At 35.8% G+C, this 13,363-nt stretch overlaps 1 protein-coding gene across 6 annotated transcripts in view; it reads right to left on the bottom strand.

Moving 5' to 3' along the window:
• LOC134528267 (uncharacterized protein CG43867) overlaps nucleotides 1–13,363 on the bottom strand; it is a 553,493-nt gene that overhangs the window by 206,887 nt on the left and 333,243 nt on the right. For all 6 annotated transcript variants that reach the window (XM_063361743.1, XM_063361747.1, XM_063361745.1 and 3 more), the window contains exon 2: nucleotides 2,153–2,215. In XM_063361743.1, the coding sequence (XP_063217813.1) occupies nucleotides 2,153–2,215 (63 nt within the window). The remainder of the gene's footprint in view (nucleotides 1–2,152; nucleotides 2,216–13,363) is intronic.

Below are 13,363 nucleotides of genomic sequence, written 5' to 3'. Positions count from 1 at the left end.
GTTTATATCCTGTAGACAACAGCAATTTTTTGCTTAATTTGTGTTTTTGTCTTTTGGTTTTTTTTATAGTTTTCCTCTACAGACATATATGTGCTTAGCAATGGCGTATGTCCAAAAGCTTACATCAAGTTACGGGTTTGTAAAAATAAATTACTAAATTTGTTTAATTTCTGTACCTTCCTCCTTGTTTAATTTATTTCGCCCCTACTTAGGAAGAAGGCAGCTGCCCCCCCCCCCCCCCCTTCGCAATTCTTTATGCCAACCCTCACCAAGGATACGCGCTTGCGAGTGTCGTCAAAGCATGTAAAATTTAAAAGCAGCTAATATTGACTCGTTCTCCGTGTGTCTATGTAAGACATATTTGATGTCCATTTCTGAGGGGTATTTTTTTTCTTGGAGAACCAGTGCCCAAGGGGCCCGCCCTAGTCAGGGGTGAGACTGTGTCAGCGACGCGAGACGGATAGCGCGGCACTCGCTAGAACTTGTAACGCGGTTATCGCCTCTGGGCGCAAAGCTCTGGACCGGCACGCAATATTCTCGTTGTGCATAAGACAACTGTGAAATAAGATGGCGGAGAAGTGAAGATGAAGGTGTGATGCATGGCCCTTGGGGGCTTTCAAGAATCTTTACCGGACGTTTCGTGTCTAAAAAATAATTATTCTTAAAACACGCGTTTTAGCACTTTACATTCTTCTGAAAATAAAGTATTTTTATTTTTTTTTAAAAGAAGAAATACGGGAAAAGAACTACCCATCCATGGTCACCGCATCCTTAAATGCTTTTTTTTTCTTTTTCCTTTTCAAACGACGTTGTATCTTCTGAAGCTCTGCACACCGCATTTGTGTCCAGGTAGGTGTGCGCATGGCCCCCACAAGGGTGGGGCTGGGTGGACCCCTGGGCCCAGGGCCCAGCCCTGTTTAATTTTTAAATGTTTAATTATTATATATATTTTTTAAAAACTAAAAAAAAACACACATTGAATATTTTATAAATAAATTTTAGTTTGGACTTATAGAACAGTAACCATTATTATATCCGGTGTTTTAGTTTAAATAACATTTTAAAAAAAAGTAGTTGTCTGTAAAGTCGGTTTACGGACGATAATTTTACGTGATAACGTCATAAGAAAAAAATTGATGAAAAATTGAACACTTTTTTTAATTTTCAAATATTATTTACTGGTTTTTTTTTGCAAAATTGAATTTAAATAATTTGTTAAAAAAATAATCACGAAAAATTTGTTAAAAAGCCCGCCTTAACCTCTTTGATATTATAGAACATATTCTCGCAAGATGGTTGGCCGGTTCTTGCTCGCTCGGCTCAGGCTGAACGTGACAATGAGTCGTGCTTTTTTTCGTGCGTGCAGCCGGCGTTCATCGATTTATAAGACGTTATCACTTCAAAAGAGTGTAGGTAAGAAATAACCATGCAATTATAATGTATCACGTGACTAAAATTGGGGGAGGGAGGGCCCATCTCCGATCCTGGGTCCAGGGCCCGTAATTGAATTTGGAGGCCATGGGTGTGGGCGCTGACCAGGCTTTACCATTATTATTATTTTTTTGACGTGACAATGTCTAATAAATAGATAAACGCCGGCTGCACGCATGAAAAAGGATGACTCATTTTCCTGTTACACACATTGTCCCGTTACGCTGATTGTACGCTTGCGCCGCATCTCTCTTCCACTCGATTGGAACAACCATCGATTTGACGTTTTCGAGGCACATTAAACTTGAAACACTCCCATTCGTTTCCTACTTTTCCTATCATCGTCCTATCCTTAACAGAATAACACAGATTGGAAGAAGTTAAATAGCAAACATGTATAAAAGTTATAGTTAAAATAATCCTTTAGTTAAAGTAGTAAACATATTTGAATTAAGGTTGTGCAAATAAAAGTAAATTTATCAATTAAATTGTAGACTTCATTTCACTCCTTCTTTGTAACCATACAAAATAGCGATAATTCAATATAAATGATTCAATTTTATTCATAAAAGTATGCAATCATTTCGTCAATGTTTTGTTATGACGTTGTCACGTTAAACTATCGTCCGTAAACCGACTTTACAGACAACCAATTTTTTTTATATATTTTTCCAGGAACCATGCAAGGGACGCAGAGCAAGCGTCGTCGTGATTGGCTCACCTTGTCCTCGGCCTCCTCCGCTCTGCTCTCCGCCTCCACCACCCTCTGCTCCAACTCCGACAGCTGCAACACACGAGACGAGCGCCCGTCAGGTCCACAGTCTAGTCCGGCACCTTCCGGACCACGGCCACACAGGGGAGGAAAAAATACGTTGTGTACTTTAACAAGAGATTCCTTTGCCAAGTAATAGTTTACAATTCTACAAGGAAAAAAATATAGTTACTTTGTACAACACATGGCTATGGTTAATAAAGTTCGCAGGCTTTCACGCCCATTGTCTGAAGTAGCTTGGCTTCTGGGTTTTAGCCGCAGGTAACTACTCCCCGATGATGGCGACTGCAATGCCGACCGAAACGTCGATGAATTATTCGCCAAGGACGCGGCTACAACCCAGAAGCCAAGATACTACATGGCTATGGCATCTTTTTGGCGCGTAATCTTATAATTTAGTTGATTCTTCAATCGAGCATAATTTTATTTAAACCGTGGAAAAGATAATCGAATATTCAACAATTTGACTTTTTATTTTGTTGCATCATGCTTGGAAGCTATTCAGGGAACGGTTTGAAAATAACTTTAACAATTGAAAGTACTGGGGCAACACAAAGCACAAATGACCGATAAGAATCCAAAGTTCAAACCCAGTGTTACTGCGAACACTATTTTTTTTGGGGATCAGTTTATTTTCTAAATGTAAAAATTTACAAATATATGTAATTTTACATAAATATTTCATATAAATTTACAAAAAAAAAATTACAAGGTATGTTGCCGGATTAGCAATGAAATACAGTTTCAATCAGAATACCAGAGAAAATTTCATATTCGGTGCAATCATATTTAAAAATTAAAAACAAGTTGTATTCAGAGGTTAGGAATGGTTGCATCGAGCGTGAATGACGAGAATATAAAACACTAATAGAATATGAAAGATTAGATAGAATTTGATGGGGCTTATTTGTCAGATATATATTTTATTTATGGAGACCTTAATATACAGGTTTAGTCAAAACAATATAAAAAATTGAAACATTTCATTTTTCATAAAATAAAGGCTCATAACCAAATCATAAACCAATAAAATGTTTGGTTGTAAAATTATTAACATCACATAAGAAAACTTCTATAGCAAAAAACTATTATAAATTAATATATATTTTAATTTTAAGCTAATTTAAACTTATTTAAACATTCTGTTATGCAATTGCAAAAGAAAAACAGCTATCCTCTTAACTAACTTATAAAATAGTTTTACTGTATTTCACAGTAAACCATTAGCACATATTTCCGAAGACTAGCAAATTCTTAACAGGATTCTTAGTTACTATAATTTATCTTATTTAAATCACCGATTCAGTTTTACAGTGTATGGTTGTAATAAGACTATAAAATTGTATACACGACCTCGAATTTGCAATACTATCAACACACCACAATGTAAGCCAGGTTGGAGACACCAAGAAAATGCTTCTGAAACTCAAGGAACTGCTTACAACAATGATTTGGAATGCTGTGTACGTAAATCATTGGGTTGTTTATACTATTGTTTGGCTACAACTACCTTGTAAACAGAAGAACAGAACATTCATTCACATATTCCTCTACTGCACAAAACATTATTCAGAGATGTTTTGAATTTCCGCTTCCAAAAGTGATAACTATTATTCCTGCAATGAGAATAATTTTAAATTAAAAAAAATAAGTCAGTCCAAGGTTGGATGATTTAACTGAAGAAGGGACTTGTTTTTCTTTAAATATTTGAGTAGGATTTTTCTTTTGTCTGGTAGCTCATGTACATTTTTTTTTAAATCATAGTATTCAATTTTATACATACTGATAATTCATTACTCTATCTTACAATATCAATAATTGCATGTAGGAAGTATAAAGCTTTTAAAATTATTAATATAATTTTGTGTGAAACTGTATGAAGACATAGAGGGCACTATTAGCACTGAAACACAAGCTTGCTCTAGTGCAATTGTGTAAATAATGAACAAATTAAAATATATTTTACGTAACTGTTCTGTTGTTTCAATGCTCATTCTTTTCATCTAGCATTAGCGAATAGGACAGAGACTTAGAGAACACATGAGGGTGCAATTTAACCTAAGCGCAGGGGTATCACGGTATATATCAGCAACAGCCTGGAGTAATTACTGGAAAACCCATCACTAGAGACCGGAAAAATTCGCGGGTTCATTTCATGAAATGCTAGAATCCAAACAACTGTTTCTTTATATTGCTTCTGCGATTGACACATAATTTATCTAAAGGACTTTGAACCACTCAAAATCCTTCAACCAAAAGAGTTTCGAATCGCAAGCGTCCCAGTTGACAGGTGTCACGTGTCAGTAGCCAATGAGCAGGTGGCATTTTCCCGAGTGTGTAGGGGGTTGTGGAGTCTATCCTAGAGGTCATTGAAAGCGCTTCCAGTATCTACCCATCAAAGAAAAAAAGCAGACGAACCTGATAATCTATTATAATCTCTCCTCCCCCCCCCTCATTATAATCAAGCCGGCCATTGCTCTACTTAATACTATGTCACTTTGTTCTTCAGAATTACCGACTTGTTAGAATATGTAAAGTTCGGGTTATAATCAGGGGCAGGCATTATTTGCGCAATATAAATCTGAACGCCCATTAGATTGCAATATGCTATACCTGCGCCAGCGGTTTCTTCCCTGAACCTCAAGGCCGTCTGCAAGAGAAGACATTGCCCAATTTGACCGCGACAACCAGTACGCGTTTCACTTCCGCACTGAATTATTGTTATTGATGTGCTGGCAGCGGAAATGCGCCTGAAAGAAACCCGACCAATCACGAAACCGAGGTGTCAGATAGTTTCGAAGTATTTTCGCGAAAAATATTTCACGACGTTTGACCATGTAATTTTTAATGCAATTTTCTATAATTCGTAAGCATTTGAACTATATTAAATGTTGTCATGATCACTATTCTATATTGATAAACTAATTATGTCTGTTCTTTAAGAAGTTAGAAACGATTAAGCTCTGTGGATGTGGAGTGATAATATCGTGGCGCAGAGTTGTATTTGTATAATAATGTTTTCATGAGAACTCAGTAGTATTGTTTCACTGTTTGCGTTTTAAACTGTTTTACTTCACAATGTTTCTAGTTAAATATGACACCAAAAATATATACTAATACAGGAAATAAATGCTGTTTTTTTCTTGTGTTAACAACTGCTGGTTTTGTGTTCGTAAGCCTCGCCCCAGAAAATATCTCTGAACACGAATTAATAATTACATTTTACCCGCGGGAACTGAGCCAACAAACGGAGGTGAAATTCAACTTATAAGCAGAAAACAGACAATTTTAATAATTTCAAGTCAACATTCAATGGTTTAAAACCCTATTCGTATTCCAAATTTACTGAATATAATTAAAAATGTGAAATTTATCAACACGAATTAATTTCAAATGTTCACCTTAATAAAAAAAACTATATTTATTTCTTTAAAACATACAGCTGACCTAAAAACAGTTTGCAGCTGTTCCTTTCCACCGCAAAATCTCATACTTTTTTTTTTTTAAATTTGTAAGATGGTAAGAAGCCTCGCGCTTACCTTGGGTGGATATTTTTTCGCGAGGCAGACGGTACTTCTGCACGGGAATTGATGTTAGTATTCTCGGGGAAGACCTGCGAACCTGACCTAACTAATCAGAACAGCGGTCTGCCGTAAGCTGCCCGCAAATTCTCGGCAACTTCTCGGGGTTGGAGGAGGTGTGCCAACTTTCAGAACGCGCGCGCGGCCCCGTTACGACAGCGAGAGGAGAAGGGAGAAGAAGCTTTTAAAACTTGCCAAAGTCTTGAGTTGGGGCTCCTGGATCTCAGCTCGAAGCCCCCTCAGCCTGCACTAGAGTATTCCCTGCCCGTCAGCTCCGGAGCTCCACGATGCATTCTGTAGTCTCCGAACTGACTGAATCCTCTCACTCTAGCTCTCTCTTCTCTCTCTCTTTTTTTTTTTTTTTTTTACAAATTTTCCAGCTGTGTGGTTCCCAGGGAAATAAAAGAAAAAAAAGCCTGGTGTTGAAGTTTATACGCGTCCCTTAAAAAAAATTCGAAACTTGTTCAGTTTTTATTTTGTGAGCACGAAAAAAAAGTATATTATCTACCAATCACATAATCGAATCTATTATCAAATAGCTAGCTACAACTTACATTCACGTACATAATCATAAATTTAAAAAATAGTCAGTCACAGGAACTGTCGACAGAAGTGAAAACTTAAAATTTTCTTTTTTAAATTTATGATATGAAATCATTTCTACGTCAAATGTACGCAGGAAAATGATTTTGGTATTATATCACTAGCCTCTCGGTGACGCGAACCCATAAGTTTTGCCCCTACCAATAATAACTTTAAAACTAGAAGAAATGAAGTTTTTTCATTGAAAGAATAAAAAAAATATTGACTTAAATCCACAAATAATCAACATTATTATCTCTAATGAATCAATAACCTGACATTTGAAGAAATTCGCATCGTAAATAAATAAACAAAAGAAAAAACAACCAAACAAATCCAATAGTCGGAATATGTACCTACCACACAATAACGTTAAAATTTTCTTGGAAAACAAATATAAAATTAAAAACTTTTATCTTTAAAAATAGAATAAATTAAGTTTTATACTTGAAATATAAAAAAATTAACACGTCACGTGACCATGCGATGACGACTTACATGAATTTACTCCCTATCCAAACCTTCATATAGAAGTTTTCACTTCAAAAACTTATCAAAAATACAACTTTAAAAAATAATATTAGCTAGCTGAAGTTACGGGCTTGGGGATTTTTTTATTTTCAAGTTATATGAAAAAAATGGCAAGAAAGAATTTTTGCGATGTGCATGCACCATTAATCGAAACTATCACACATAAAAAAAAGGCTACACACAGCTTTTAAATGTTATACTTTAGTAATATATATGGAACACTGTTCCATATCATTAAAAAATTATTTATTGTGAATATAATTGGTATCAATTGTTTTTATAAACTATTTCAAGAAGTATATTTATAAACTTTTTCAAGTGTATTTATATACGTAAGTATAGGTTAGACTATTTAAGGCGCGCTAAAAATAATAAAAAATATGAGAATGATTTTTACGATGCGCAGAATGCTACACAATTGACAGGATGAAAATTAGCTACCCCCAAATTAAAATTATAAATGTGCTTTTATATAATTTTTTTAGTAATTGGTATTATATAGTGAATCATAAAAGTAAAAAATATTTTTGATTTTGAATATTAGTGATAGAAAATGTGTTTATGAACTTTTTCAACTGTATTTTAGGTACTAAAAATGTAATGTACTAAAAAAATAATTATTTATAAATAATCAAATCCAGTGTTTTGAATAAAAAAAAGAATATATGGTGGGATATTAAAAAATATTTTTGAAAAACTCCTCGACCCCGGAGAAACACCCGGATGACCTCCGCATGGGGAGCCCTAAGAAAAGAAACGGGCTCCCCATTTGGAAGCCACCCTACAAGGTTTTTGTTGTATCCACCCACCGTCTCTTTGGTAGCCTGACTTCTTGCAAGGGATTGTATTCATACCAGAATAATGCCGCCATTTTGTCTGGGCAGGCCGCCTTGGAGGAGCCGGGGCGCGAACCCGGGTCCTCCAAGTTCACAAGTCAGGCGCTCTACCCCAGAACCAGTGTGTTTGAGCGGCGATCTGCAGTCTTCTTAACACCGACATGATGCTATGCCTCGAGTTTACTTTTGTTATTAAAACGTGTTAATTTATGGCAGTTGATTTAGGTCGCAAATATGTACCTATGTAGGATATTTAAAAAAAAAACACTTGAGCGAGGGTTTTATTACTTGCCAGTGATGTGTAACATCTAAGTTCACATGTTGCAAATACACTAATAGTACGAACCTCGGACACAAAATTTAATGTCGAGCTTGATAAATATGCACACAAAGTGTTTTCAACTAAATTTCAGGAAGTTTCCGCACCCGCCGCTATAATTCTCTGCTGGAGCAGCTACGTTGGCTAACAAATTATTCTATTTGCAGAGCTGAATTTTAAACTGTATAATGAAATCGCTCTGATAAAAGCGATGGATATGGACCTGATTTTCGACAGTAAATTTTATTTAAATCAAACAGTTAAGTCTATAAATTTTCCCTTGCCATCCGCAACAGATGTCACAATTCCGTTCAATTCACAAAATTACACATAATAAATGCCGTATGCCGAGAGCTAAGATGTTACACATCGAAAATTGATAGCATGGAAGAGCAACGTGTTTTTTTTAACTTATACATTAGTGATTGATATGATATTAAATAGTGGTCCATATAATTAAAAACATTCATTTATTGTAAATATTAATGATAAAAATTGTTTATTATAAAATTTTTAAAGTGTATTTATATAAGTGAGGTTATGTTCCCATATGTACCACTATGTCAGTTAGCTTGTAAACTCTCATTGTGTATGTGGAAGGTTTAGTAGTCTCCTGTCCGTTTACATGGGAGTGATTGTGATGGTATATTCCCTTATGAATAAATTTTATTATTTAATAAAGAAGTAAAATTAATATAATATTATAAATATGCAGCATATTTATTAATTTTCTTTATTAAATGTTTTTTTACTAAATCAGATAATTTATTTTATACAGGAGTTTATATTTTTTGAGTACTGAATTAACATTTAATTTTTTTAAATTATATTACTTTATACTTTACCAATTGTATTCATAATATCACTTCAGTACTTTTATTATTTTATATCTATGAATTATTTGCATGCAAGTTAGTATGTACACACAACCATTTGTATTATCAAATTCAAGAAGAAAGTTATTTACCTGTTATTTTGGACCAAGGTCAATGATGCAAAATTTTGCCAAAACCGAATTTAAAAAAAAAAGATTTCATTTGGATAAAAACAATCAAATGTACGTCCTTTTTTATGTACTATTCAGAACCTTTAATTGCAAAGCTTGAAGGTACACGGCGTTTTTCGTTTGTCCGTCCTGAGATAAATTAGTTAGAGACAGTAATTTATTTTCCTCTAATTTTGATCATCGAATGTGCAAAATTTCAACTAGAAGTAACAAAATTATGCTTTAAGAAGTGGGAAAGTGGGATGAGGGTTAAGTTTTAGAAATATCATGCAGACAAAGACTTTAATCTCTTTTTGAAGGCAATAAGTGCAAAATTACATATATACATTTACACACGTGCTAGAGACCCGACCCGGCTTCGCAAGGATTAGTACTACTAATGTGGCGTCATTAATAGTTAATACGTTAGTACTTATAAGTAGGGGCATGCATATTTCGCGAAAAGATTCCGAGGCTAGCTAAATGTTAAAAAAAAAAAAAAACTGTAGCATCGCCTGTGCTTTGTGATTGGGAGAGATTATTTCGGGCACATGTCGAGTGTTACAACACCAATCACAGTAATTCAGCGCGGAAGCAAACGCGTCCCGAGTGGCTCGGTCGAATAAGGTAACGACTTCTCTCGTAGACGGCCGCCAATCACAAGGAAGAAACCTCTCGTGCGGGTATATCTTGTTGCAATCCAATAGGCCACAATATATTTTTTCGCGAAAAATGCCTGCCCCTACTTATAAGTATCAAATTCTCGCATGTTTCCTAAAATTATATACCTACTAACACGTACTCCCCATAACTAAAGAATTTCTTTGTTAACAATGTTGAAATATTTTTTCCCCATGAGACAACACAAAACCGTTTTTGCTTTTAGAATTCACACGCGTGTAGGCTACTTGTTGCTGTCCATGTGAAAAGCAATCAACGCTTAAAAATATATTCCTTTTTAAGACCTACAAGTCTGCAGTACAATAATTTGTTGCACCAGTCACGTTTAAGTAAGCGCCCTAAAAACGTATTTTTACGACTTGATTACAAAACATCTAGATGTCTCTACTATCTTTAAATTGAATATGAATGTATTAAACACAAAACTTCCGGGAGAAATTCTCTAAATGACGATGAAAACTACATCAAAATCCATTGTGTAGTTTAGAGGATGTAAGCGAACAAACCGAGTGACGCGTATAGCGACTTTGCTTTTTTAATAATTAGGTACATACGCACATACACGCATTTAACTTAAATGGCTATTCTGTTTTAGCCACACGCCATATATATTCTTACAAAATTTTTTTTTCATGCATATCAGAATTTCCGTAATTTGTAGAGACCTGCAAAATTTGCAGATTCATTCGGTGATAGGCTAGAATTCAAACACATATACCTCTTAGATAATTTTGCTATTGGCTTACTGTTCATCTGGACGAATCTCAACCAGTTATAAACCCTCAACCAAAGAAGGATCGAATCACAGACAAACCAGCTAAGACGACTCACAAGTCGGCAGCCAATGGACTTGCGTTATTTGCCCGAGTGTACAGGGGTATGTGCAGTCTATCCTGAAGGCCATCGAAACCGCGAATTTTGCAGGTCTCTAGTAATTTGTCATACGGAAGCAGATGTAAAGCTCTCTATCTGTAGGCCGGACTTCGTCGCCAGCGCGGAGAACTTCAGTGCGCGTGGCACCACCGGTAAGGCAGGCCGGCGTCGCCGGAGACAAAACGCGGCGCCGGGACGGCCAGAAGGGCGTAACGGCGGCGGCCTCTGGTGACCGGAGCCGCAGTCCGGTAGCCTTTTCGTCGCCGCGCCGTAAAGTTTATATAGCGCCCGGCCCGGCGCGTCACTAAGTTATTGAAGAGGGTAGCGGGCTGCGACCTGGATGCCAACCCCCTCCACACCCGGGCCATGGCAGAGGTCACGCCACGAACTCTGCGCGGGACCCAGAGGGCGTGAATCAGTTCGGCCCGGTCGCGGGGTGGTAACTCTTATCTCCGCTCTTACGCCCCAAACCCCTCCCCCCATCACTGCCTTCCATTACCCGCCAAATACCTCACCTACCTAAAACCCGTGGGTTTTTTTATTCCTGTATGTACTTGTTTTTTTACGGAATCCCGTAACGTAACGGGAGGTAGGCAAGAAGCAGAGTTCCGTTCTCTTGCACGAAGGCATCGACGTAAAAAAAAAAAAATCACGTGGAATTAAGTTCCGTTACGAAATGAAACTGCATTCGTCGCATATTGTAAATTAAGGGAGAAAGAGATCATAACCGAAACAAGCCTTGTTGGTGAACAAATTTTTTTTTAAAACTTATTTTACACAATTTATGTGTCTTCCACTTGACCACATACATATTTATAACGCATAAGTAAAGTAATAATAAAAACAAAACGCATGTAAATAAGTTAATTTGAATTTAAAAAAAAGTAATAGCTAAGACATTAAAAATACTTACAAAACAATGCAAAATTAAATAAACAAATTACTAACACGTATAAAAAAATTATACAATTATAATAAACTAAAAATGTATTAACGTGGAAGTTATTAAAACCAAACAAATAATAATTTAAGAATTTATATTATTACAGACAAGATTAAAAAAAGAAAAGTTAAATAATCTACGTACATTATAATTTTTAATATAGTAAAACATGTTTTGTGATATACAATTTTATAAAAACTAGCCAGACTCATAATATTCCCTAAAAATAATAGTACTAATACATTTTATAAAAATAACTTACACTTATTCGCATATATTCAACCGCACAAATCACTTAAACCACAACTAAACCTGAGGACGGTAAATACGTAAGTATCTGAACAAATTTTTCTGAAACATCGAATGGGAAATTTGAAGCCTAATTCACTCGGGTAGTTCATAAGTAGAATTGCCACAAAAAATGGCGCATGGCAGCTATCTTATGCTGAGGGATGAGCAAAGGAAGATTTTTCCGGAGAACATGTGCCTACCCTGTTGGGAACCGAGGTATTGGAACTCGTTCAATATTGTAAATATAGGCCTTTGTGAAGTCAACATCCCACATGAAGATATTTACAAAGCCCATTTCATAGTGTAGATTTGCAGTATTATTATAGTTTTATAGTCTTTCCAAAAACATTAATACTAAACTCTTAAGATTTCACGTCACTATGATTTTTAGGCGTTCTATTAAGTTATATACCTACTAAGATTTAACAAAGCTAAATTTTAATCAAAATATAGAACATTTTTGTGATGCAAAAAATTTTGAAACCAAGATTACGTTTTCGGCTGCTATGACGTGTCTCATCCTCAGTTTGCAGGGTGGATTTAATTAGGCATTCACTCTCTCTTTCCAATGCACGATATCTGCTATTATCGTTGTCCTTGTTTCTGTGTGCTCTGTTGCCAGATATACCCAAAGAGAGCAAACGTTTTGGACACTACTATCTAATTTAATTATTTTTTTAAATGTACTTACAGAATTTATCTTGTAAAAAAAAATTCTGAATGATAATTTCGGAACGACATTTTCTTGTATTTCATCAGAGTATCATATGATAATTATTCCATTCATACTTATAGGAAACATAAAAGTAAGGCGCCATCTTGGTTTCAACCGTTTTTGTCATCAATTGTTTTACATAATTTAATTTTCAAAATGTTGCCACAGTACAATGGCCCTAATTAATATTAATAAATCCCTTGTTATTAATAGTGACAGACTGCTGCACATAGCTTTTCCTGTGAAATCATAATTGGTGTCAAGAATATTATTATTTTTTTCTTTAAGAATGATTAAAACTATAATACTATTGTCAACGAACACTATAACTTACTCTAGTTTTATAACGTGGCAGTCGTGGGATCTGTCAGCTCGCCACAGAGCGAGGTAGAAATGATAAGTCACATGACTGGCATAACAGAGAACTTAGTTCTGTCGGCCAAAGTTTCCTGAAATCACCCCAAGAAAATACTGGGCAGGTTCCATGTTATTAGTCTTGGACGATTTATTTCCCGAATTCTTCTATTTCAGCTGTTTGGTATTCCCGTCGCCGAAAGGTTAGGCCCAAAATTAATAAATTATGTCGCTATTATGAAATTCCCACAACTGGTCATGCCGTATGACGTCACACAGTTTGTGCGCAGTATTGACCGGAAGAATTATTAATCATGACTTCGGCAGTACACGAAACAACCCCGTTGAAGTCGCGGCACGAACAGCTACCAATGCGCATGGCGCGCAGGAGTAAGGTAACGGAACAGTTACAATTTCGCACGGTGCACACGAGTGAGTTAAAGGTACCCTGCAGCAGACGTCCGACCAC

The sequence above is a fragment of the Bacillus rossius genome, chromosome 1 (genome assembly GCF_032445375.1).
Source record: "Bacillus rossius redtenbacheri isolate Brsri chromosome 1, Brsri_v3, whole genome shotgun sequence".
NCBI lineage: Eukaryota > Metazoa > Arthropoda > Insecta > Phasmatodea > Bacillidae > Bacillus > Bacillus rossius.
Note: the sequence above shows the minus strand (reverse complement) of the source record. Positions and strands in the feature narration are given on the sequence as shown.